Raw genomic sequence first — 27,265 nt, forward strand, 5'->3', positions numbered from 1 at the left:
GGCCCAGGCCCACTTGGATCAGCCCCTTAAGTTGACTAGTGGACTTCTTGGAACTTGTGCTCCATTAAGTTTAGGTAACAGCTCAGCTGGTGTGCTTCCCTATGTGTTGGTCTTCCCAAGGGGGAGATCAATAATTTTCTATTGTTTTGTTTCTCTACTTAAGCTATGTACAGGTCATTCGGCCAGAAGTTGTTGAATGAAAAAAGATGAGAATTTAAAAAGTTTGGCTGCTCCCTCTCTTCCCTATCGTGGACTGCTTCCCCCCCCCCCTCTCCTTCTTTTCTTCTTCTTTCTTCCCCATGGTTTCTTTCTTCATTCCCCCCTGCTATTCTGAAATTTTGATTTCTTTCTAATCCCCCCCTTCTTCTATTTCTTCTCAAGGTTTATTCTCTGCACCCCCTGCAATACTGATTTCTTTCTGTCATCTCCTCTCTCCTGATTCTGTCCTCCATTATCTGGTATCAAAGCCGAAGCCTGGCCGAAGGATCCCATCTTCCTTCCCATGTGATCTCTCTTCCTCACTCTGTTTATCTCCCTATCTTCTTCATCTCCCTCCACTTGATTGCTGCTGCTGTTGCTGCTACTGTGAGACTCTAACAATCCTTGCAATAGTACTTTTGAAGAGCTGATTCAGCTCCAAATCCTCACATAGGCCTGCTGCTGGTCACACCACCAATTGGAGAGCTGTTGCACACCTACGGCTTGCCCAGATTCTGCTGCAACTACAAGTATCTGTGATCCTACTGTGGATTAGCCCTTCTACTTCTTCTCAAGTTCTGCAGTACAGTGAAAAAAAAAAAAAAAAATTTCTTCTGCAATAATATATCCAACCTGTCAATTGACTGCTGTTGCTGTTTGGGTGCTTACTGGGACACTTGTTGCTGTCTACACAAGAGGCTCGACTGAGACTGTAACCAGAACTATCCATTGTCTGGTTCAAGCCCTGCGATTGCTGATATCTGGAGTTTTCTGCTGCTGCTGTGATCCCTTGTATCTCATATTTTGTTCAGAAGATCACTGAGGTATTTGATAGTTACTTTCCACCATTGGAGACCTTCCATCGAACCTAATCTCTGGCCTCAGCCTCATCTAAAGGTAGGTTCTGCTACAAGTAAAAGGTTACTAAATCTCTCCTTACTTTCTAATTTCAGACCTTTGATCATATCTATCAATCTGGCCATCAGTTGGCTGAGATATTTGGAACCTTACTACCTTTGACCAAACCCTACAATAGTTCCAAAGTGGTTGGTGATCTGTCCAGCAGGTTGTGAGATCTCAATAGTTTCTAAATCTGAGTTCTATAGTTTCTATAGTTAATAGGCAAATCAGATCTAAGCCTCTGGGATGTAATGGGAATGGATGGGAGTGGATATGCTCCCTTGTTTCTAAGATAATGGGTGGGAGAATTTGGAGGAGATTTTGTTGCCCGAAGTGGCTCTATCTCACAATCCAATCTCAAGAATCTCCTGTCTCCCCCATTATATAAAAGCAGTCTGAGTGCCTGAAAAAAATCAAATGCTACCTAAAGTTGGACTCCAGGGGATCAACTTTTAGGTTGGGTCAGAAACTTAAAAATTCCATTCTTTCTTCTCTAAGTTGCTTCTGAAGCTTCCGTGATTTTTTGCTGAGGGAAGATCTATTTATTTGAATACGAATCAAAATACGGGTTTCCCTGCAAATTTGCTCCTGTTGAAATCTTACAAATCAGATAATTCAAAACCAGCGAACAGACCTAATTGGAAAGAGAAAAACCTTAACGATACAGTAAATAATTATTCCCCTAACTCAGGAAATGTGAAATGAGATTACTTGGGCATTCCTCTTCAAATAAGGTGATTAGACTCATTCATCTAATCAAAGAATAATGAGAATGAAATGAGATTATCCTTATTTTCCCTACAAAAAAGGCAGGTTTTTGTTGATTCAGCTAAATTTGGCAAGTTGTGACAAAAACAACAGTATGAACAAAGGCTCCAATTTTGTACTTGCTTTTGAGGTTCACTTAAGTCCATACCTGAGTGTTTACATGTTGGACTCTCACATCAATTTCCATGTTGTCGATCAGCCTAACTTTTCCGAACCAGGCCGCGACAGAAAATACTACAGGGCTTTTGATTTCTTCAACTGCTTCCAGATTTTCCTGGCTTACAATCTGCATTCAAAGACATGCATGATCTTAAAAAATGATAAAATGATCAGCCACTTATGATCTATCTCCAAAAATAGCAGGATTCATGTGTAGGTCAAAGGGTTTAGCTCAAGGACCTTTTTTAAATATTCACTGCATAAGGACTGCTGGAAACTTAAAGTCAAAGGTATCAGAATTGAACATCTAAGAATTTGCTTCACAGCCATTAGAGGTTACTCATTTATCCTACTAGCATGAATTCAAGTCCTAACTACAAATGAATAGAAACAGGTCAATTGACACCTATTCCAAATATCAAGGCCCAAGTGAACAAATCTCCACATCAGTATTTACTCCCCCTACCAAAAAATTAAAATAAATAGAAGGGGCCCCCAATGGATCTATCTAAGAAATTTTGGTTGCATGACAATGTCATGTATCTATTGTGAGCTTAGGGCACAAAATTTTATTTTGTGAACTTCCAGTGAGTCCATGAATCTCCAAGTTTGTTGCAGTTGAAATTCACTCAATGGAGATGAAAGTTTGAATTTGGCGCCCACAGTCGCAATAGCTTGCAGTCTATTGATCTTTACAAATGTTACTCTTCACATCTATTATGCATGTTTAATTGCTCTAGTCAATATTTAAGTTCCATTAAAATTTTCTGGCTAGTGAAACCATAACAATCTATTTTCAGTTCTCATTGATATACCTCAGCATAATCAACTTTACCACCAGCTTCTTGTATCGCTTGAATGACTGAATTCCGCAAATCACTGCAAGAAACTTGCCCATTTTGTGCAGCAATTTTAGCTCTTGACAATGACATATTGATGGATAAGGCCTGCACAAAGATAAATGGACATACATTGTTTTTGTTTAACAGAGTCCACATTGTCATGTGAATAACAAAATGACAAGGAGGAAATACTAGGTGCAAGTTTCCAAATGAGAGATCAAAAGTGGCGTCAAGTGAACCTTTTCCCTCTCTTCAGTTGAGAGACGCACGTTACGGGAACTCAATGCAAGACCATCATCATCGCGCACTATTTCAGAACCTATCACATTTATAGGAAAATCAAGGTCTCGAACCTGAAAGAAAACCAGTTAAACAATCAATCAATAACAGTGCAATAAAAGGATCAGGTCCTCGCTTGTAAGTAGTGAACGAGGACCCCAACCTTCAAATGCACTCAAATAAGAAAAGAAAGTTTTTTGAACAAGACTTTTCTTGTTTGCGTGATATTAAATGAGATGCTGGTTAATTCAACTTATTATTTCTGAGATCCCAAACAAGCTTTAAAGTGAACTAGCTGTCAATCTGTCAAGAAAAAGCTCAGAGTACCTCGAGTATAATTGAATGTTATCACTTTCACAACCTCCGTATATCTATACACCCCAGAAGGGACTGGGATTGTATTTTCGAGAGACATGGTGAATTGAAGCATCAAAAGGCCAGAGTTTGTATTTGAGATTACTCAAAAAATATAATAGAAAAGCACTGTCTGCCCATATGATCAATTGAACATGAACACTGCCCTAATGACTCACCAACTGAAGAACATGGACACTGCTCTACCATATCTCTCACAGAACCCAAAAACATTTTCTATGATCTCTTCTTCAACAAACAATCATGAGCTATTCTTCTTCTTATCACCAAAGATCAGTACTGATTAAATCATAATCCTGCTTGTCAGTTGACCTTAAATTTCTGAGGTATTCATCACTTATTTGAATGCTGTTCTCTGAATAATTCTTCAACCATTATCATTTTTGGAAGCTCCATTTTTCAGAATTCCTTGCTTCCCTTTCTTGGGAGACTTCCCACGCTCATAACATGAAGAAGATGATCCAAAGAAATAAATAAAAAAATAAAAAAACTCAGAAAATCAATTACGGTTTAGAAATTGAACAATCAGACATATATACAAAGATATGCCAGTGCCCATTACTATCTTTTCTTTTATACCATAGAGAATCTATGAAATCAATAACAAGTTAACTTTCCCCCCCGCAAGCAAACTCACCATTCGACGAATGACTCGCCACTGCTGATAATCCTTCTTGCCAAAGACGGCAACGTCTGGCTCCACTATGTTGAACAATTTAGCCACAACAGTAGCAACCCCTCTGAAGAAAACAGGCCTGCTCTTCCCACAAAGTCCCCTCTCCAACCTCTCAACTCTAATCCATGTCTCATGCGCATTCCCGGATTGCCTCTCAATGCACGACATCACCGCTTCCTCTCTTCCCTCCTCTTTTGCATCACCACTGTTATTATTACGGCGAGTAGCACCACTGCTTGTATCATTGTCTCCAGATTCACTGCCATTGTTTCTGTAATCGTAGAGGTTCTGGGGGTGAAATACAACATCGACACCACCAGGCAACGCCGTCAGCTTATCGATATCGCCTCGAAAGTCGGATGGGTATGTGGAGAGATCTTCGGTCGGGGAGAATTGACCTGGATTTACATAGATTGAGACAACGAGCAGGTCGGTATATTTCCGAGCTTCTTCAATGAGCGAGATGTGACCTTGGTGGAGGTATCCCATTGTAGGGACCAGACCAATGATCTTGCCTTGGGCTCTCATGAACCTTGACCATGTCCTCATCAGTTCCTTCTCCGTGATGATCTCTGGATCTCTTTTCTCCATTGGACTAGGGTTAGAGATTTCTCTTTCTCTCTTGACCTTTCTCTTTTTTGCAATTAGGGTTGTTTGGATCTGTTATTTGAGGTGGGTTTGTTTGGTTTGCTATGTTCGATCGATGATTATTTGATTTTGGAAATGATAAAAGCAAGCAGGCAAGCAATGGTGCGGGCAGCTGCAAAGGTGAAGAGAGAGAGAGAGAGAGAGAGAGAGAGAGAGACAGAGAGAGTGTACCCATAAAGCAGGTTCGATTTTCTGTTATCGGGGAAAAGATTCTTTGAGCCGAATTACCCACCCACTTCCGGCCCTTTTCCTCTTCTTCCGCAGACTCCCTCTCCTCTTGATTGGTTTATTGACTCAATCTCCCATTCTTGGAAACGAGATAGAATATTTTATTAGTGACCCCTGATGTAGTGTGTCGGATTCTATCTATTCCACTTCCCATACATCCTGGACCCGATCGATTAATATGGCTGGGCATATCCACAAGCAGGTTCTCCATTTCCCCGGCATATAATTTGGCCATCAGAGGAAATATTCAGATAAGTAACAAACTGTGGTTGCATATTTGGCATCTCCCTACCCCGAAGGTTCAGTACCTCATTTGGAAGACCCTCCATCAAAACCTGCCTTTGCCTAATCTCCTAAACTTGAGAGGATTTACTCAAAATCCTATCTGCCATATCTGTCAGCAATATCTGCAAACATCATCTCATCTTTTTGTCAACTATGATCATGTTACGAGTATTTAGAACCAAGTGGGATTGACATATTTTTTCACGATTCCAGATATCCAAAGTGGCATACTTAAAGTCCTGAAAATATCATCCAATCTCCAATGAGATTCTTGGCTCAAAATTTCAATGTTCTGCAATATTATTTGGCACATCTGGATAGCATATTGGGATCTCATATTCAGGGGCATTCCATTTAATTCTTCTACGGTTATTCTCCTGGCCATCACGTCTACTAGAGATCAAGAACAGAACTTTACAGAACCATCAGTGAAATTGGTCAGATTGGTGAAGTGGATCCCTCCTATCACCCCTTTTCTTAAGTTCAATATCTCTGGAGCTAGTCTTGGGAATCCGGGAGTAACTGGAGTAGGGGGTGCTTGCAGATCCCCGAACGCATCCTTCGTTTGCGGATTTTCACAAGGCATAGGTTGGAATTTTGCTTTGGTAGCAGAAGCATTAGCAGTCTGTACTGCTCTTCGAATGGCCATTACTTTACACATCTCACATCTAATAGTTGAAAGTGTTAGCCTCCTCGTGGTTAATATCCTTATGGACCGCACTCAGGAGATCCCTGGAGAGTATCCTCTATCCTTCACGACTGCAGAACTTTAGCCTTAAATTTCAGCAACATTTCCTTTGTTCATACCCATCGTGAAGCAAATTCGGTGGCAGATCGTTTGGCATCATTGGCAGCCTCCTCCCAGTCAAATTTAGTTTGGCAACCCCCCCCCACCTGATTGTACTTCTCTTCAGTTGTATTCTGACTTCTCTGGGACATTGTTCCAACATTAATAAATCCTCTTTATCAAAAAAAAAAAAAAAAATACATGTGCCTCTTGATATTCAAATTTTTATTATTTTTGTCTCTCCTCCAATAGATGAATAAACAATGTTTATGTGAGAAGGTTTGCACCAAATAAAGAAAAAAAAATGTTTATGTGAGAAGGTGGAGTGTACCCTGTTTGCACAGAGAAATCTCTCCCCAAAAAAATGGAAAATTGCCTAGATCAATACCTTATAACAAAAAGATTTAGAAACTTGTTACAACCACACCCAAACCTAAATTAACATGAACCTTGCATGTAGGACCTACAGAGGAGTGACTAGAGTTCATGTCAAGGCAACTTTCGGAAGTCTAGGGTTAAGCATTTAACCTTAATCCATTTGAAAGTATTAAGCCTTGTGACATGTGTGTTTGGACCATTCTAACCATCTAGACATAGTGCCCTCGCATGTACGAGCACCCTGGAGAAAACTCCGTGCCATTTGGACTTAAATTCTGCATTTTTTGAATTGTGTGGATCATGCAGGGTGATCCTGCGGTCGATCGAATGCATAGACTGTACAAACTATTTTTCCCAAAAATTAGAATCTTAAGGTGTGGACTTCAACTACTCGGACATGGGGCTTGACTGTCACACCCCACTTCCAAATACCAGGAAGTGTGATCAACTAGGATGTACGCCTACATCCCAACATCTACTAGGATCGCAGATGCAGTAACTAACACTCACAGTCCAAAATCAAAATGATCAGAATCAGAGTAGCGGAAGACAAGTTAAAAATATAAAATCAATGGAGAGGAAACCTATCAGGTACATCCTATAAACTAATTGTGTGTCAATTATCCATTGTTTTCACCCAATTTTTTGAGACAAGATATAATTACAATATTTCAAAATATACCTCGATGGCAAAAAGTAAAGTAATACATCAATGTATCAAAAATGAAGGTTAAGCCCTCAGTCAGCATGCCCCACTGGCACAAACATCGCATGCCCATCCAGCCTCGGTCCACAAGTGTCTGGTGCCCACCGATCATCACTAAGATCCACCACCAAAGGAGTCTCAATAGCAATATCAAGCATAGGTACTCCTGCATCACAATCTAAAAGGGGGTATCCACGTGGATTGAGCTTCATTAAGGCCAATGAGCAGTTAAACCATGCAAGCACGCACAAACATAGTCCATGAATGCAATTAAAAGGACACAAACCAAATATGATAAACGAATGCCTTAGCGTCCCATACCACCAGGATAATTGGCACATCAGATCCGGTTTACAGTCATGCCACATGAATGCCCGATGAAGTTCAATTTTATTAATTTCTACCTAATAAACAAAAAAGTCAAGTAAAGTACTATTGCAACACCATAGGTAGCATCCCCGGTGTAGATACTGAATTTTGTCATCCCCCAGCGATGATGACAACAGGACACGGACAGACATCGATATCTCTCTCAAGAATGACTTTTGCTCCTATAAATTAGTCAAATCACCCTGACATCCCTAAAAATCACTTATAAGACCCTTTTACCAAATGCCGAAGGAGATACTACTCACTTTCCCCAACCACGGCGATCGTGGAGGGGGTCCATGGCGCCATACCAAATCACATGGCACCATAAAAAATGACAGACATCAGCCTTGTGATGTCATCTATGGTGCCGAGGAGTTTTTTCTCCATACGGCGCAGTGTTTTGTGGGGTACCCCTTTAAATAGGAGGATTCCCCCTCCCCCAAAAGATGAAGAAATTGTGAATTCACCTAGAGGGGGTGAATAGGTGAAACTAGTAGGTAATAAAATCTTTTGCGGAATTATAAGTTATTAACACAAATTAAAACAATTGCACAAATAACACAAAGATTTTATAGTGGTTCGATCAAATCTTGTCTATATCCAGTCCTCTCTAACTTAGAGAGAATTCCACTAATTAAAACAATCTTGATAGAAAGCAAGAGGACTCTTACACAACTCTTGATTCTGAGCAAGAGGACTCAAACAACTGTTGATTCCGAGCAAGAGGACTGAATCAATCTTGATTCCAAGCAAGAAGACTTAACCAATCATAAATAACTACTAAGTAAAAGTGTTACCTCAACCTTAGTAGAAGTATGTGCTGCCTTCCAACTTTTAAGATTGAAGCTTGATGTGGTAGAGGAGCTTGAATGTGTGAGCTTGTGATCAATGAATGCTTGCGATCAATGTATGCTCACTTGAGACTATGACACTTAGAATGATAGAGCTTATGATGTTGTCTCTTAGTAATGGTGATAGGATTCTTTTGAACTTGAGCAAAGTGTCTATTTATAGAATTGAGAGCTCAAACCAATAGTGAGCTATTTTTGAGTTTGGATTAAAAAATAGCACCAATTCATTTAGGTCGTGTTTGGTTGGGGGTTTCTTCGAAGAAGGATTCAACGGAATCTGGATTCCCTAATTTTTTGCGTGTTTGGTTCTCGGAACCTGGTTCCGTGTTGGATTCTAAGAATCTATGAAAATCCATTTTTCAATGTAAATTTGGAATACACAAGAGGGGTGAATTCCAAATCGAGTCCAAGATTCTAGGTCCTCATATATATAGGATGGATTCTTGTGGACTCCAAAAATCGAGAATGAAAATTCAATTCGATTGCTAGGGTTTCTTTGGTCTTCAGCCATCGTTTTCTTCTCTAAGGAACCGAAGATGAAGACAATCTCTGGTGAGACAGAGGAAGCGAAGGTGAAATCACAACTCTCTTTCTCTCTCTGGTCTTCAGCCATCTCATTTTCTTCTCCAAGGAACCGAAGACGAAGACAATCTGCAACTCCAAGGAAGTGCAGGTTCTTCTCTGCTCTCTCCCTCTCTATCGTTCTCATTTTTTATCTCTGTGACGAAGACAATTTGCAACTCCAAGGAAGCGCAGGTTCTTCTCTGCTCTCTCCCTCTCTATCGTTCTCATTTTTTGTCTCTGTCTCTGTCTCTCTCTCATTATCTCTGTCTCTCTCTCTCTCTCTCTCTGTGTATGTATCTCTCTGTCTCTCCCTTTATTGTTCTCGTTCGATTGTAGTTAGGGTTTTTTAAAAAAAATTGGAATTATTGATTGCTAACTAATTTTTTTCTCCATTTCAGGTTCTAGGAAGTTCAATAGGGTCGTTTTGAAAATCTCCAGTGGAAGGAACATCTTGGATTAAGGCTGGTATGGCATATTTCTTCTCTCTCTCCCTTATCTGAGACAACTGCATTATAGTTAGGGTTTTTTATAAAAATTTCATGGTCAACTAGGATTTAAATACACATCTTAAGTTCTTCCCTTTGCTATTACTGCTACTGCTCCTATCTTCGTTTGGCTTTGGCTGTCGCTGCATTTGTTGTTGTGGGTGTTGTTGAGGTTCTATTGCAGATTGAGAAAAAACAATAGGAAGAAAACAAAAGAGAGAGAGAGGAGAAGAGAGAAGAGGCAGTAAAGTAGGTGTGCATGAAATGGAGAACAGAAGAGGGGTTATATCTGATAGGAGGAAGTGAGTGGTGCATAAGGAGAGAGTTAAATTAAAGAGAGGAGATCAAAGAGATATCTAAGAGAGGAGGACTGAAGTTGACAGAGAGGGGCTTATAAAAAGAAGGGGACAAAAGAGGGATTAGAAAGCTAGAGCTTCAGGGGAATTGCTTGGGTGAAAAGGCATAGCAAGCACCTCTAAGTATAGTGGAGGGACATTAAGTATAGTTCCTAGTCATATGATAGCTGAAAATCATCGTGAAGGATGCCGACAAATTATTTACTGTAAAGAACCAAACAGCCAAATCAGCTTGTAAAACAACAAATTAGCAAAGTTAATTTGGGGGCTAGGATCCATTCATTATGACTGCTATTAGCCTCAGCATGACTTTGGTGTAGTCCATTAAATTAGACAGTAGAACATGCATATCATACATGAAATAAGTGATGAGTCAAGTACTTGTAATCTATATTACATATCGTACAACATAATTATGATACCCAAAAAATAAAATAAAATGAATAGCTCTAAGTCATACCCATATAAGTTGTTTTTGACAGATGCACTGGGGGTAATTGGAGGATATGACAAGTTGATACCTTATCCATTACAAAACAAACTAAGGGTGGAAGTGGAACCATATGAACCAAATATTCATCTCAGGAAGTATCAAAAAATAAAATGGAACATCAAATTCTCATTTTCTGAGAGTCTAAAACCAACCTATAGGCCATTTCATCCATGACAGTTTTTGCAACACATGTGACACCAGCATTCAAGACAGCTAAAACAGCTGGAACCATTGAAACGGCAGGCAAATGGGTCCATGCCCAATCTGGATTACCATTTCCAATCACGTATCCTTCAAGATCAAATCTGTTCCCATTAATCCAAAATTTCAGAAGCAGTTCACAAATTATATTTGTTTTCATGCCTCAGTATCTTTTACTATTGTTCTAATGGGCTCTTGATTTACCAAGTTTACTTCTATTGGTTTGATTTCTTAGCCTAACAGGGGTTTTGTATATGATATGGGATTGTGCACACCATATGTTGGATACATCTTCTTGTCTTTGAAATCATTTTCACCTTTATTGGAAAGTAGTTGGCTATGGCTGTTGTAGGGTGTGGGTATATCAAGGATATAGATGCCCTTCTCATCCGCCGATCGTGATCCCCACATGTGATATGGAATTAGTCTATTATTGGCAAGTCAGAGTTGATATCACATGCAATATGGAATGGAAACTTCATGAATATCTTCTCTAACACTTTCTATATTTTATGTGATTTCTTACCATGTATAGCCTTAGTGAATATGGAATGATGTACATCTATTTATACTCTCAAATTGTGAGAGATCAAGTTAATGGAATCAATTATACTTTACCATCTCTAACATGGTAATCAGAGCCTTCACTCCAACGAGATCTCTAAACCTCTAATTTTTCTTTTTTTTTCTCTTCTTTCACCATGACCAAAGGAGCTCTCTCCTCCACAGTTGTCGGCGCCATCTCCTCCGGGGTGCCCAGCGTACCCTCTTTTCCCAATCCCCATCACTTCATCTCCATAAAACTCACATCTAAGAACTATCTTTATTGGCAGACCCAAGTAGAACCGTTCCTCGATGGTCTTGGCCTTTTCGATCATGTTGATGGCATGCCTGCGTGTCCCACTGAACCTGTTGCTGCTTCCACATGGCGTCAACAAGATTCTATGATTCGTAGTCTACTCCTGGCTTCCCTGTCTGAAGAAGTTTTCTCTCTTGTTCTCGGCAAACGTACAAGCCAAGAGATATGGACGACACTATCTACTGCTTTTTCGGCTCCATCAGAGAGCCGTATCATGTCTCTCTCTATGGCGCTTCAAGATTTGGAACAGAAACCAGATGAATCAATATCTCAGTTTCTTCAACGTGCAAAGGCCATTGCTGCCTAGCTTGCGGCTTCTGGACAGTCCCTGCGTCCAACCCAGTTCAACCTACATATTTTCAGGGGTCTGAAATCTGAATTTTGCCCTATGGTATCTTCTTTGTTGACTCGCACAGATCCTATTGATTATGATGATTTGCACGCCATGCTATTGAGTCATGAGTTTTTGAATGGTTCGTTCCTCAACAAGCTTACCATCACAGAGACTGCTGATTCTACTACTTCTTCGCCCTCTGCAAATACAGCCCAGCGTTCAGCTTCTCCTGGAGACTCTTCCTCAGCCACGGCTAGCAGTGGTGGTCATGGTGGCCGTGATGGCCGTGGCCGTGGTTCCAGGGGTCGTGGTGGACCTAACTATGACCGATTTTGGTGCACTATTTGTCGACGTACTAATCATAGCACTGATCGGTGTTTTTATCGACAGCAACAACCCTACACCAACACCAATCAACCTTCATATCCCACATCAGGACCCTATCCCATGGCAAACTACATATACCCATCCACTATGCCGCAATATGCCCATCCCAATCCCCCATTATTACCCACCCCAACTGCATCCCATTCACTGCTTTGGTACCCTGATTCGGGTGCCACCCATCACGTCACACCGGATCTCCACTCACTTTCTCACTATGAGGAATATAATGGTACTGATCAGCTCCATGTTGGCAATGGTAAAGGTCTACCTATCTCTCATCTTGGTCATTCTTTTGTTCCCACGACTACTAGTCGTTCTTTACACTTGCATAATATTTTGCATGTTCCAGAAATTAATAAACGCCTTCTTTCTGTTCAAAAATTTGCAAAGGATAACAATGTTTATTTTGAATTTCATCCCTCTCATTTTCTTGTGAAGGACCAGGTAACCAAGTCCATTCTGCTATCCGGTCCGAGTAAGGGTGGCCTTTATGAGCTGGCGCTGCCTTCTTCTTCTCCTTCTGCAAACGTTGTTGTTTCTCCTTCTCTTGATTTGTGGCATCGTCGCCTCGGTCATCCTCATGCGCGTCTCTTGCGCACAATGCTTCGTCTAAATAATTTATCTTTTAATTCTTCTGGTTATAGTTCATTATGTAGTGCTTGTCAGATGGGTAAGGCTAGTCGTTTGTCCTTGCCCATCACAGGCAATCGCAGTTTGTTTCCATTGGATCTTATTTTTAGTGATGTTTGGGGTCCTTCACCCACTGTTTCTTGTAATGGACATCATTTCTATATTATTTTTGTCGATGATTGTACAAAATTTATATGGTTTTATCCCCTTCTGCACAAATCTGATGTATTTTCTGTTTTCATTCAATTCAAGGCCTTGGTTGAACGCCTATTTGAGCGTAAAATAAAATTGGTGCAAATTGATTGGGGTGGGGAATTTTGAACTCTTCCCCCTTTTTTTCAGCAGTTGGGTATTTCTCATCGTTTGTCTGCTCCTCATACCCATGCGTAGCAAGGTAGTGTTGAGCGTCGTCATCGTCACATAATTGAAACCGGCCTCACACTTCTTGCACAAAGCAAGGTCCCTCAGATATATTGGCACTATGCTTTTGAAATGGCAGTATTTCTCATCAATCGCATGCCCTCTCTAGTAACTAATGGTGTCTCTCCTTATCAGCTTGTTTTTCACAGAGTTCCTGAATATAATTTTCTGCATGTATTTGGCTGCCTCTGTTTCCCTTATCTTAGGCCCTATAATCATCATAAAATGGATTTTAGGTCCTACCCTTACATCTTTCTTGGTTACAGCTCATCTCATCATGCTTATCGCTGCTTCAATCCTGCTACGGGAAAGTTTATCATAGCCCATCATGTTCGTTTTGATGAATCCAAGTTTCCTTTTTCTGAGTCTATTCTTGGTGCACCACCACCCACGGCTTCCTCTTCTCCTCAGCTATGGGGTGTTGCACCCATGCGTGTTTCTTCCATAGGCACGCCCTTACCACGCCATCATCCACCATCACCCATTATCCATCCAAGCCCGCAGCCCATACCACAGAGTCCATCCACCACGCCTCCATCTTCTCCCTCAACCCAACCGAGCCTTACACCAACCCCTTCTCCCTCTCCCCCCTGCCAAATTTCGTCCTCTTCAGGACATTTATGCCTCTACCCGACCGATTACTCATCGATCTAGTGCTTTGATTGTGACTAATGGTACTAATAATTTTGTTGAGCCAACTTGTTTTACACAGGCTTCTAAAAGTGCTGAATGGCATGTTGCAATGTCTGAGGAGTTTAATGCCCTGCTTCGTAATGGCACCTAGCGGTTAGTACCTCCTGCCCCTCATCAAAATCTCATTGGGTGCAAGTGGGTTTTTCGAATCAAAAGAAAGGCAGATGGTAGTCTAGAAAGATATAAAGCCAGGCTGGATGCGAAAGGATTTCATCAACAACAAGGTCTTGACTACGGCGAGACGTTCGGCCCTGTAGTGAAACCTACTACCATTCGGAGTGTCATCTCTATTGCAGTCTCACAGGGTTGGCAAATCAGGCTGTTAGACGTTCACAATGCCTTCCTCCATGGCCGTCTTGAGGAGGAAGTGTACATGACCCAACCCCCTGGCTTTGTGGATCCTAATCACCCTAATTATGTTTGCAAACTTGAGCGTTCCTTGTATGGTCTCAAGCAAGCCCCACATGTGTGGTTTTAGCGGCTTACTAATTTTTTGATTGAGCTTGGTTTTGTGGGGTCCAAAACCGACACCTCTTTGTTCATTCTTCGGAATGGTCATCATGTGTGCTACATTCTAATATATGTAGATGACATCTTGGTCACCTCTAACGAACCAGATGCAGTTTACTCTCTTCTTCAAAAGCTGGCTCATGAGTTCTCTATCAAAGATTTGGGTCCACTACACTTCTTCTTAGGTATTGAAGTTCTGCCACACTCTAAAGGTCTTTTATTATGCCAACAAAGGTATATTACGGACTTGCTAAAATGGGCTGGAATGGAAACTTGTGAGGGTGTGACTACACCCATGCCCACATCTTCGAAACCATCTGATTCAGGGGGTGCAGCAGTGCCGAATCCTACAGACTACAGATCCATAGTAGGGGCTTTATAGTATGTAACCCTGACCAGGCCGGATGTGGCATTCTCAGTGAACAGGGCATGCCAGTATATGCATTCACCCACGGTTGAGCATTGGCAGCTAGTGAAGCGCATACTACGGTATTTGAAGAGCACCCATAATTATGGGTTGTTATTTGAGAAGTCCCCGGCCCAGACTCTTCAAGCATTTTTCGATGCAGACTGGGCCAGAGACAACACTGATAGGAAGTCCACAGGTGGGTACACAATTTTTCTTGGACAGAATTTGATTTCTTGGACCTCGCGCAAGCAACGCACTGTGGCTCGGTCCTCCACTGAGGCCGAGTACAAGTCACTGGCTGATGCATCTGCTGAGTTGATTTGGTTGGAATCACTCTTTTGTGAACTCGGATTTCCTTTATCTGGTCCCCCTATCCTATGGTGTGACAATATATGGGCGACCTATCTCTCTGCAAACCCTGTTTTCCATGCTCGCACAAAGCATGTGGAAATTGATTTCCACTTTGTGCGAGATCGTGTGGCTAAAAGGCAACTTCAAGTATAGTTTATCTCGACAAAGGATCAGCTCGCGGACACATTCACAAAACCATTGGGCACTACTAGATTCCAATTTCTCCGGGACAAGTTGAAGATTCGCGTTCCGGAATCTCCACCTTGAGGGGGTGTATCAAGGATATAGATGCCCTTCTCATCCGCCGATCGTGATCCTCACATGTGATATGGAATCAGTCTATTATTGGCAAGTCAAAGTTGATATCACATGCAATATGGAATGGAAACTTCATGAATATCTTCTCTAACACTTTCTATATTTTATGTGATTTCTTACCATGTATAGCTTTAGTGAATATGGAATGATGTACATCTATTTATACTCTCAAATTGTGAGAGATCAAGTTAATGGAATCAATTATACTTTACCATCTCTAACAGGGTATCATGTCCATTTTCTTCCATTTTCTTTATGTGAGTCTTTTCACTCTAGATGAATAGTTCAATCTCCAAGGTTTTCCCCACCAGTCACATTTTTGTTCTTCTCCCAATCAAAAAAGATGATTTAAAAAATGAAAATATTGCCAACATTTGGGCAAACAATTAGAAAATAGAGTGCATATAGAGGTGTAGTTTTGGCTGTGTATTATATGAATTTTTTCAACAGAAAGTTCTGCAAATTTGCACTTTCCTAACCCCCTGGTTGCCGCTATTTAAAAAATTGGGCTATGGATCTTGAAGTTATGATCTTTTTGGTGGCAAATGACCTCAAGGACTAAGTGAAGAATAACCATAATGGGTTCTACTGGAGGGATAGAGGCCCTCAAGAACTAAAGCCAATGGGTTCTGGACAAACAAATATGAACTATTTTTCATCCTCTATTAAATTCTAAATATTTTCAGAGGTGATAATCTATTTTAATCTATGTTATACCTGGAGACTTCTAAGTGGGAGTTCTACCCTCATGTCAAATACTTCACTTCTAATCTACAAAATGTGATATCTAAGGTGTATTTTTACCAGGCCTGGAAATTGTCATTTCATGCGTCATGGACCCTTGTACATCTTCGATTCCTTACATTGACACATCTTTTTTATTTCTTTGGGCAATGACACATCTTTGGGGACATGATTTTGTAATATAATAATTTTATTTGGGCATGGTACCGTAGGCAATTTAATGTGTCATTTGTTATCTATTACTACTATTGATCGTGCAAAAGTTTTATCTGCCATATGATATCTGGTCATAGTTGTCAACCGCTCCAATAATACTCTTGCGCCTTACATGGTTGTCTGTTTCTTCCCTCCATCCACCACCTCCAACCCCGAAAACCACTCGGATCTCCTGCCTTTGCTTGCCTTCAAGGATGAGATAACTCCAAAACAATAGTACAGCAGAACAGTGAACACAGTTTCAGAAATAGGTATTTAATGGCTTCAAAAAAGAATTTTAAATTTTAATAAATTAGTTTTGGTGATTGTACAGAAGCTTTTGAAGCTTATAAATAAAGAAGATTAGGGCTTAAACAGTCAAGTCAAGTTTAAGAAAGGAAAATAATTAAAGAAAGAGAAATCAAGCAATGTTGAATCATGATGGCTTGACCTTGGCTCGGGGTTTGGTTCGAGCTCCTCTGCCATGTGTTGTACACCCTTTTATGCATATCAACTCTAAAGGAAATTCGATCTGTAATAGGCCTGGAAAGATGTTCATCTGTGCTTCTATTTATCATTTATGGTTTGAGAGAAACAAGAGGAGATGGACCTCCTCTTCTCAATTCAAAACAATAGTACATCAATGTGCTTTTCACTGGATCAGCTGCTCTTTGTGCCAATTTCTTCTTCTTCCTATTCTTAGGAGTTTTCCAAGATTAAGTATATTAAAATTTTTTGCTTTTGTACTTCATATGGTTAGATTTGTTGTAATTGATTTCATCGTATTTTGTAATTTTTGTTTTGGTACTAGATGGATATTGACCTTGAGAACGAAGAGATGATATTGATTTGGGTACTTACTGCTATTGTTATAGCAGTAGAAAAGTACAACAAATTGTTCCTCACAAAACAACCTTATCGGCTTGAGAGTAATCGTGGATGGATTGAGACAGAGAGAATAATTGGTGTTTTCGACACGATTTGTAGAGATTTAATAAGAATGAGTAGAAGGTCTTTTTATACCTTATGTCAAAGGCTACAAGATGGTGGCCTATTATTTCATACCAACCCAGTTCCAGTCGAAGAACAATTGGTGATATTTTTATACACAAATTGCCCATAATGTTAAGAACCGAATTATGAAGCATAATTTTGGACACTCTGGTGAGATAGTAAGTCGATACTTTAACAAAATATTACATGCAATTCTTAAATTGTACCCAGTGTTACTGACTCCTCCAAGTACCACAACCCATGAAAAAATATTGAATAACCGAAGAAGCTTCTACCCCTACTTCAAGAACTGCATTGGAGCCATAGATGGGTCACATGTACCAGCTTGGGTTCCAGCTGCTCATCATTGCAGGTTTCGAGATAGGAAAGGAACTATATCTCAAAATATTCTAGCTGCATGTGATTATGACAGAAATTTTGCATACATACTATCTGGTTGGGAAGGATCTGTAGTAGATTCTAGAATATTAGATGAAGCCATTCAAGACATGGTGAAACAAAGTTAGTGGTACCTATAGGTAAATTTTATCTAGTTGATGCTGGGTTTGCCAACAAAATGGGGTTCTTGAAACCGTATCGTAATGTTAGGTACCATTTGAAGGAGTGGAAGAATTCGAACTTGTCACCAACAAATAAACAAGAATTGTTTAATCTGTGACATGCTAAGCTGCGATATATTTGAATGTTTGGCAGAAGAAGGAGCAACGATATTGGAAAGAGCATAGAGTTCTACCAATTCATGTAGAAATAGCTATTTGGCTAGGCAATGAAGTAGCCACAGGGGTAGATTCCATACACGCTGCTGATGTAGCCCATGATGAAGACCAAGAGTTGCCTTTCCAAGAAATGGCATTTGATAATATTAACCTTGAGACTGAAGACATGGATGTTGAAGAAGAAGAAGGTAATTCCCCTCTCAATCAGAGTACTAGCCGTTCACAGAAAAGAGCTTCTACATCTGGCAAAAGACAATCCCACTCAAAGAAAAAGAAAGCAGGTGTTGATAAGGTTGCCAGTCCATTAAAAATGATAGCTAAGGCGATATCTATTATATCAACCAGAGAGAGTGATTTAGCAACCAAGTTACATGAAGCAATTGATGCCATTCCAGGGATTGACTTTGAGAAACAAATGGTTATAAAAGAGTTTTCGCTGGATAAGAAGGATAAGGCTAATCTATTTTGGACTGCCCTTATTGAAAAGAGGCCTCAAATGATTGAGTATTATCTTCGACTAATAAGATAGAAGGGCAATTTTATTTGATGCTTTGGGTGAAATAGTGGTTTATTGAACTTATAACTTTGTGTTTGTGAGATATTAAGCTTGACATGGATGTTTTAGCTGTTCATCCTTATATTTCTTTGGTAGTTTTCTTTAGAATGTTATCTTGGAACAATATTACTCTTGGTACTGTCTGTTTCATTTTAAGAACAGCTCTACATATTTATTTCATTTCTGTTTCTATCATTGTTTTATGCTTAACATGGAGGTGATAATTTTTATTATTTCTTAATATATTGAGGCATTATTGCCCTCCCTAATAAGGTCCTTCGACCTTTATTTGAGGCTGATCCAAGCCTCTTATTATCTGGGGTTTTGAAAAATCTCCTCAAATATTAGATGTGATCTCAAATTTTGGATTTTTAGTTCTCACCTCTTAATCTGCCATTGGACCGTTTGCTATTTACTTATGTTCTTCAATTTTCAATGTATCCAGATGGACATTATTGGTAGATGCGAAATTTATCAAAGTCGATGTAACATATTTACATCAACTACGACGAATAATCCAGGAAGAAAATTCTTCAAATGCCCTGTTCACATGTCTTTTTTTATGTGGGTGGACCACTTAAGAATGTGTGACTGTGGAAAAGGTCAGTGTAAGGTCTGTAGGTGCACAAGAGGACCAGACATAGGGTGAGATTTTTGGTGTTGCCCCAATTCTACCGCAGTATGGCTATCATATAATTTTCCTCTTTAATATTATTATCATTGTAATAATTCATTCTTACCCATGTTTAACAAAAAAAAATTTTCATTTACTAGCAGGAAAAATATACTGGTTGTGGATTCTTTAAATTTATAGATGATGGAGAAACATCCTCCTCAAACAACCAAGCGGAGAATACTAACAAACATGAACCAATCATCCCACTAACTTCAAGTCAATCCAAAGAAAATCTGGAGAGAATCCTAACTAGTAAAATTAAAGATTCAAAACAACAAACAAGATTATGTGAGCAGCATACAAAGACGTTGGAGGAGATCCTTGATGCTGTAAAAACATTATATCTTAACAGGTGATGTATTATGAGAAGATGAAAATAGAAGATGAATATGCATTTTTCCCATATGTATGTACTTCAATTTAATACAATGTATTCCATATTTGACTGTTGTAGACTTGAAGTACCATATCATCGTTACTACAAATTTTTATATTAGTATGGAAACAAAAAAAATTGGGAAAGACCATATATTGCAGTGTCATATCACCACTTTCAATTTTAATCTATTTTTTTAATCTTATTTTAATAAAGTATAATTAAATTTATGCATGTTGTATATAAAATTTTTTTTTTTAAGTTATTTAAAAATAACATATTTCAAGTAGAATCCAACTAATGGATTCATGGGTACCCAAACTTCAGGACGAATCCAACTGTCAGACTCAGGATAACCAAACAGTCTTATATATGGATTTAGCTAGAATCCACCTGACAGAACCAAGGCAACCAAACAATTTTCCAGCTGGATTCTACCTGATAGAATTTGGGTAACCAAACAGGTTTTTTATCAGAATCCAAATCCACATGAACCAAATTCTTAAGAAGTTGATCCAATTTAAGAATCCGACTCCTCTGGCACCATCAACCAAACGCCCCAATCTAACCATTGGTCCAACGGTCAGATTCTCTGATTCTGTATGCTGGATCATGATCCGGAATGAGTTTATGATCCGGTATACCGGATCCAATCCGGAGCAAGCCGTCTGCTCTCGAGAAAATCATGTCTGAGGTTGTATATAGAACCGGTATACCGTTTCTGGATCTGGTATGCCGAATCAATATTTTTGTTAAAAAAGTTTAAGTCCTTTGTCGGACTAACTTAGGGCGATTCCACTGGTCTTAACCATATGAAATGGGTTCAAATAAACCTCCTAAGGTCATTCTATATGTATGCATTTGTGTGTGTATGCATTACATCAATTTGTGACCTAAGAACAAATTAATAAATGAATACAAATTTAAGTCTTTAATATACTTCAAGTCTTGAGCTCCATTGCTTCGCTTGAGTGTTTGTCTTTATGATGTGTTCTTTTTACTTCATGATTCTTTGATGTCTTGAAAGCTTGGACTATGGCTTCAATTGCTCTGATCATCAACCTCTTGAATTGAGGTCTCCCCCTCACTTGGTGCCATGCTCTTGTATATGGATTCTATTCATCTCAAACAAGAGTTAGTATAATTTGGTTTATTTGTTATCATCAAAACTTTGATATCATCACAATGGATGATGGAGTTTGTGTGTGAGGACTTTTCGTCAACAATCTCCCCCTTTTTGATGATGACAAATACTAACTAATAATAATGAAATTTGCAAAAAACAATAGTTTCAATACATGACATCAATTGCATAAAAACATAAATTTAAATTCATTGCATAAGAAAAATATCCTTCCTACATCCTTCTTTTCCATAACTACATCTGTCACACCCCTATCCCAATAAGGGATAAAATATTATAAATGGGGTATGACTAGGATGCCTCCCAACATCCCAATCACCACCAGGATCATCGATGCAGTGGCTTACCTCACAGTCACACAGTCAAGGATCAGGGCTGATATCATAATAGAGGAAGACTTAAAATAAATACCCCTGATTCTCACTTAGGGAAATAACTACAGTGATATTACATATATAAAAGGTTAACTTTGAGTACAATATTTAATCCAAAAGTTACTACATTAAAAAATTAAGAATACAAAGAAAAGAGAATACTACATTAAAATGCAACAACACATGCAGCATAAAATACATAAAATAATTAAAGGATTAACATCCAAAATCCAGCTTTCGCATCGTCCAAGTCCTCCATTGCACCTCGATATAAACCTACAACACAATCTAAAAAGAAGGGTTCCACGAGGGGTGAGCTTCCACTAGCCCAATGAGTAGGAAATTGAACCACACACACACAACAAATATGAGACTGCAAGTCAAACCTGATGAGCAAACATCCTTGACGTCCTATACCACCAATGATGACTCGCACATCAGATCCTATTTACAGTCATGCAACATACACAACAATATGATATGTAATATGAATAATGATGATGATGATGAGATGAATTGTATGCATGAATGTTATGCTATGTAGAGTAATGGAATTGTATCCCTGATACCGGAACACACCCTCGATCCCCAACGATACAACACCATTATCCTACGATATAGTAGAGCCATATCCCTAGTACCGGAACTTACCCTCGATCCCCAACGATACAACACCATTAACCTACGACATAGTAGAGCCATATCCCTAGTACCAGAACTTACCCTCGATCCCCAATGATATAACCCTAACTACGTCAGTGGAAGCCTGCCGGTCCCGGAACACACCATTGGTCTCTCAGCAAACCTCTGATAATCTCAACCATGGTACCAGAACTTACCCTTGACCCCCGGGCTGGATTATCAGTAAGGCGATCATGGTGTAGGAACTTACTCATCTACCTCCCGTGTCCCTTTAATACAAAATACAAATGCAATATTGTGCAAAATGCTATATGAATCTATCGTATCGAGAGGTATTCTGGGTGTATCAACGTCCCATTCCATCTATCACCCGGGTACTGGCACGACATGACATATAACAGGTCAAACATAACATATGATGAGAGACATTAAACAATTACATAATTATTTCATCCATTTTCAATAACATCACAACATATAACCATCAACTAACATTCACATGATCATAACCATAAGTAAATAATGCAAATATGTGTTATGAATGAAGTATGACAAGTAAAGTGATTCAAAATGAAACATAACATTTAAACATAGAATCACTCAATAAACAAACAAAGTCCAACCCCCACTCACCAATGATTTGTGTAATGTTCAAGGTGTCTATTAGTGTTTGCTTTGGTACACGCTCTCCCGTATGAGCTCGATAGCCTAAAGGTGCGAGAGCAAGTGTTAGAATATGTGTGGAGGGATCCCATTAGGATTCCCCAAGTGTTACTATTGTATAGTATGATATTCTTAACTCTCTCTCTCTTCCACTTCTTCATCATTAAAGTTATTGGGACCATAGGATTCGAAAGGATCACTTCAAGGTCCAACAAGGCTACCATGGCTTAACCTAGGCATTAGTCTTGGGGATTCAAGGGTTTGGAATCACCTTAGGGCTTTTCCATTTCTAGATTAAGGTCACAAGTCCCATAGGACAGCAAGGGGGTTTTAAGGGCATCAAGGGTAGACCTTGGAACCTCGATAGGTTAATTAATTAATATATTTAGGGGGCCACTTTAGGTGGTAATTAACCCCCAACAAGATTTATTAAGTCCTACACAAGCAGCCACAATGTGGGCGAGGTCACTGGATTACAACCATGTTCTTAAGTTGCTGTCACAACATATCACCTAGGTTTGGGTCAACTTTTGAGGGTCTTTTATTTGGATTGGGTCCATAGTTTCTTCATAGAAAATGTAGCCCTTCGAGTTTATTTTATAACTAAACTTGAATCACATTGATATGATATGCATAGACAAAGTTATGACTAAAATATTGAACAGTGGTCATGCGATAAACTGCGGGTGGATCCACGAACGGATTCTGTTGTGTGAGTCCGCCCGTACATCCGGTTGAACCCTGAGACACACCCAAGACACACCCAAGGGAGCGGATCCATGGGAGGATGCACGATAGTGAGTCCGGTCCTTACTCCTCTTGTAGCAGGAATGGGTTTTTCAAGTCTGAACTTCATCCAAATTGATCCTCAATGCCTCCAATGGTTTCAAGGGCTTGTACGGATGACTTCCAAGGTTCATTAGGGTCCCAAATATCTAAATGACATAATACATCAAGCCATCTATGGTCTATATCCAATTCCTAAACCCAAACTTGAGTTTTTGGGTGAAATCCCTAAGTTTTCATGGCTTGGGTTGTATAGTACACCATTGGGAGGATTTAGGGTGGGACTAGGATCATACCCTCAACAAGAACATTGGGTCCCAAGTGGAACCCAAGCCAAATCCAAACTCCAAAATCCAAAACCCTAAGCTATAAATTAGAGAAATAGAGAGGGAGATGGCTTACCTTCAATGGAGACAACCAAGGACAAGGCTAGGTGAGCCCTCTTCACTCTTTACTTCTCCTCCTTTCTTCCTTTTCCTTCCTTTTCTTCCTTCCTTCTTCCTTCTTTCCTTTCTTTTCTTCTTTCCCTATCCAGACAGCAAGAGGGGAGGAAGAGAATGTGAGTGAGGGAGTTGAGTTCTCCTTCCCGTTCTCTCCTTCTTCTCCTTCTTCTTCTTCTTCTTCTTCTACTTCTTCTTCTTCCTTCTTTCTTCTTCTTCTTCTTCTTCTTCTTCTGCTCTTCTACGGTTTGGGCAAATGGGAGAAATGGGAAAAGCTTAAGGGATTCCTCTTCTTTTACCCTCCTTTAAGGCTAAAATAAACAATAAAAGTAAACTCCCTAAACTACCCTTAACTATATTCCCTATTTCCTACAACAAGCCATGGTCCAACTATTGGCCTAAGGTTAAACCCATGGTCCTTGAACCAACCCAACTTCTCAAACCTAAAAGGAACCCATTGGCTATTAAAATGAAATGGGCCTTAGGGTCAGTTTGGTTGGCAGCCCAAATCTCCAAAAATCAATTTTATCTTAAGTTGGGTCTTAGGGTCAATTTGGCTAAGGTTCTTAGGTCCAATTGGTTAGGTTATGTTTGGCTTAGCTTAAGGCCCAAAAATGTGTTTTAGTCTAGGGCTTGTTTGGCTTGGTCCAATTAAAAGAAAAATCATTATTTATTCTAATTAAGCCTTGTGGGCCCCACAACATAGCAAAATCAACATTTAAAGGTCAAGGGTGGGGTCCACCATGTCCGGGGGCATAGTCCCGAGGTCTGGGACATAGGGACGTGGGCCCCACACAAGAAAACAATTAAAACCAGTATGACAACACGGGCGGATTATCGATCGGATTCACTAGCAGTGGATTCGATCATGACTCCGGTGCTGCTGTCAGGGCCCAAACTTCAAGGAAAGTTACGGGGCTTTGACCCACACTTCCAAAACTTTGAGGCAATTCTTATTATAATATTTTGAGTCCAAGGTTATCAGTGTTGACCACAGTCATAGGGCATTACCATTCGGTAAGGTCTAAATTGCCCTGGGGTATTAGGATATATTTTGGGTGCCGGTGTAATATCCCCCCAACCTTATTAAAAATTTCATCCTTGAAATTTGACGTGTCTGGGGTTCCGAATAGATGAGGATACTCCGATCGCCTTTCGTCTTCTCATCACCCAGAAGCTCCTTGACAAAAATGCTCACTCCATGGTACCTTCACAATGAGATAATATGGTTGTGGAGACTGAGCTTGTTGCACCCCAGGTTTTCTTCAGGTCCTCACCGCAAGTCAAGATGGCAATAAGGTCAAGTCATTCCCAAATCAAAACATTAGCTGAGTTTATGATGTACCTCCTCAGTATCAATGTATGGAATACATCATGGACTCTTGTCAAATAAAGGTAGTGCAACCTGTACGCCTTTGGTTAGTGATCTTCTCAACTCTCATTCTTACTGAACCTCATCACCCATTTGGTTGGCGATCCTTGAAGTAACACTTCATCTCCTACGGTAACTCCAGGTCCTCCCTTCCCATGGGGATATAACTCTTCATTGGCAAGTCCGCAACAAGCTAATGTGGCTCGCAAGTCAAGACAAGCGTCAGGCTAGGAGTGTACTCTCTCGACATCAATACATGGAACACATCATAATTTCCTGTCAAGGCCCGATTCCTTGCAAGGATCTCCTATGGCCCAATAATTCTCGGGCTCAACTTGCCCCTTCTTGTTGATTTGCATAACCCTTTTGTCTAGATTGGGCTGTCTTGATTTGCTCACGAATCAAAACCACCTTCTCACTTGTTAACTGGATCAACTCGGAATCAAGGATGCGACGTTCACCCACTTCATCTCAATAGTAGATTGGTAACTGTTGTTATAAGCAAACTCAATGAGTGAGATGTGCTCATCCCAACTACCCTGCATATCAATAGCGCAGGCCCGAAGCATATCTTCCAAAGTCTGAATGGTTCTCTCCGACTATCCGTTTGTCAGAGGGTGGAAAACCATATTAAAACTCAACAAGGTACCCATTGCCTTCCGTAACCCACTCCAGAACTTTGATGTAATTCTGGGATCATAAACAAAGATGATACTAACTGGTACTCCATGCAGTCAAACCACATTGTCACTATACAAGCAAGTTAGCTTGTCCTTCGAATAAATGATCCTCACGGGGATGAAATGAGTTGTGTTCGTCAACCTGTCATCTACCACCCGCATGGCATCGACGTCTCTAGGTGTACGAGGTAACCCAGTGAGGAAATCCATGGTAACATGCTTCCACTTTTACTCTAAAATAGGCAACGACTGAATAAGTCCATGATGTCGCTGCCTATCCGCCTTTGCCTGCCGACATGTGGGGTATTATGCCACAAATTTAGCTACATCTCTCTTCATCCCACTCCACCAATAGCACTCTTTCAAGTCATGGTAGCTACCTAGGTGAATTGGATAAGGAGAACCGTGGGCTTCAGATAATACTCCCTTCCTCAACTGAGCATTATCAGGTACCCACAACCGATCTCTAAACATGAGAACGTCATTCTCAGTCAAAGTGAAGTCCAATTCTCGCTACACGTCTCCTTTGATTGCCTCACTTATCCTTTGAAACTTCTCAGCGGAAATCTGGGCCGACTTGATCCTTTCCACTAGTGTCGACTATACTGCTAAGGTTGCCATAGACAAGGTAACACCCTCTACCAACAACTCCAGGTCCTCTCTTTTTATAGTGATATAACTCTCTTTAGTCTAATTTGAGCTACCAAGACTCAGGTTTCTAGCAACATTCACCACCAACGATGTAGTTAAAGACGGTCCTGGGACCTGTGGGTTATGGGTCCACGTACATAAGAGCCCAAGAGGTTCGATCTTTGGACACAATCATCAGGAAACAAAAGGTCCAACTAATCCTCTACATCATGCCCAAAGTCATACTTCCATTATTTGGGTTGCAAGGTTAGGTTGTACTACTTTCTGACAAGGCTTTTGTTCTGAAAACTTTCACTTTTGGTTCTCCAATACCTAACTTAACTTTAGAATGAATTGGAATATTGATGGATCCCCTGCTGTTCGCTCCCAATAATAGAGGGGACATTTGTTGACCCATTACTCCACTCATACCAATTGTTGAGTAAAGTTTTGTCAAATCTTTCAGTTCCTGTTTCCATTTTCAACCTCGACAGAACTAACTATGCTAACACACTAAAAAAAATACTCACCAATGCTAAAACACCAACTATACTACTCACTCGCAACATCAGCAAAACATGCGCAGAAAGAAAGAAAGAAAGAAATCATAATAATAATAATAACCATAACATACAAGCAAATAAGCCAACTAACACATAATTAATTAAATCTTATGCTAAGCAGGTAAGGGAGCACAAATACAAGCATGAACAGGTATGGTGATTCATGTGATATACCTGCCATCATGATTGGGTTTATCCATGTGGGCAGCTCCTGGACTTATGACCCAGCTGA

The 27,265-nt window shown here is 40.0% G+C and overlaps 1 protein-coding gene across 1 annotated transcript; it reads right to left on the bottom strand.

Annotated features, from left to right (window-relative positions):
* Nucleotides 1-1,985: 1,985 nt before the first annotated feature.
* LOC122663715 (pantoate--beta-alanine ligase) lies at nt 1,986-25,574 on the bottom strand. The gene is made up of 6 exons (XM_043859345.1): nt 25,569-25,574; nt 9,035-9,044; nt 4,159-4,810; nt 3,107-3,220; nt 2,841-2,972; nt 1,986-2,152 (listed from the first exon to the last, which is right to left on the bottom strand). Exons 3-6 carry the CDS (start codon nt 4,786-4,788, stop codon nt 2,003-2,005), a joined length of 1,026 nt encoding a protein of 341 aa, XP_043715280.1. The 5' UTR covers nt 4,789-4,810; nt 9,035-9,044; nt 25,569-25,574; the 3' UTR covers nt 1,986-2,002.
* Nucleotides 25,575-27,265: the final 1,691 nt, after the last annotated feature.

Source organism: Telopea speciosissima, chromosome 6 (assembly GCF_018873765.1).
Source record: "Telopea speciosissima isolate NSW1024214 ecotype Mountain lineage chromosome 6, Tspe_v1, whole genome shotgun sequence".
NCBI lineage: Eukaryota > Viridiplantae > Streptophyta > Magnoliopsida > Proteales > Proteaceae > Telopea > Telopea speciosissima.

Bases quoted from the DNA above. Each gene is read 5' to 3' on its own strand.
- LOC122663715 (XM_043859345.1), bottom strand. From the start codon at position 4,788: ATGGAGAAAAGAGATCCAGAGATCATCACGGAGAAGGAACTGATGAGG. The intron at 2,973-3,106 runs GTTCACTTGACG...ATCTTTGTGCAG, and splicing joins CAACTGAAGAGAGGGAAAAG to GCCTTATCCATCAATATGTC. The intron at 2,153-2,840 runs GTATATCAATGA...CTTTGAATGCAG, and splicing joins GTAAAGTTGATTATGCTGAG to ATTGTAAGCCAGGAAAATCT.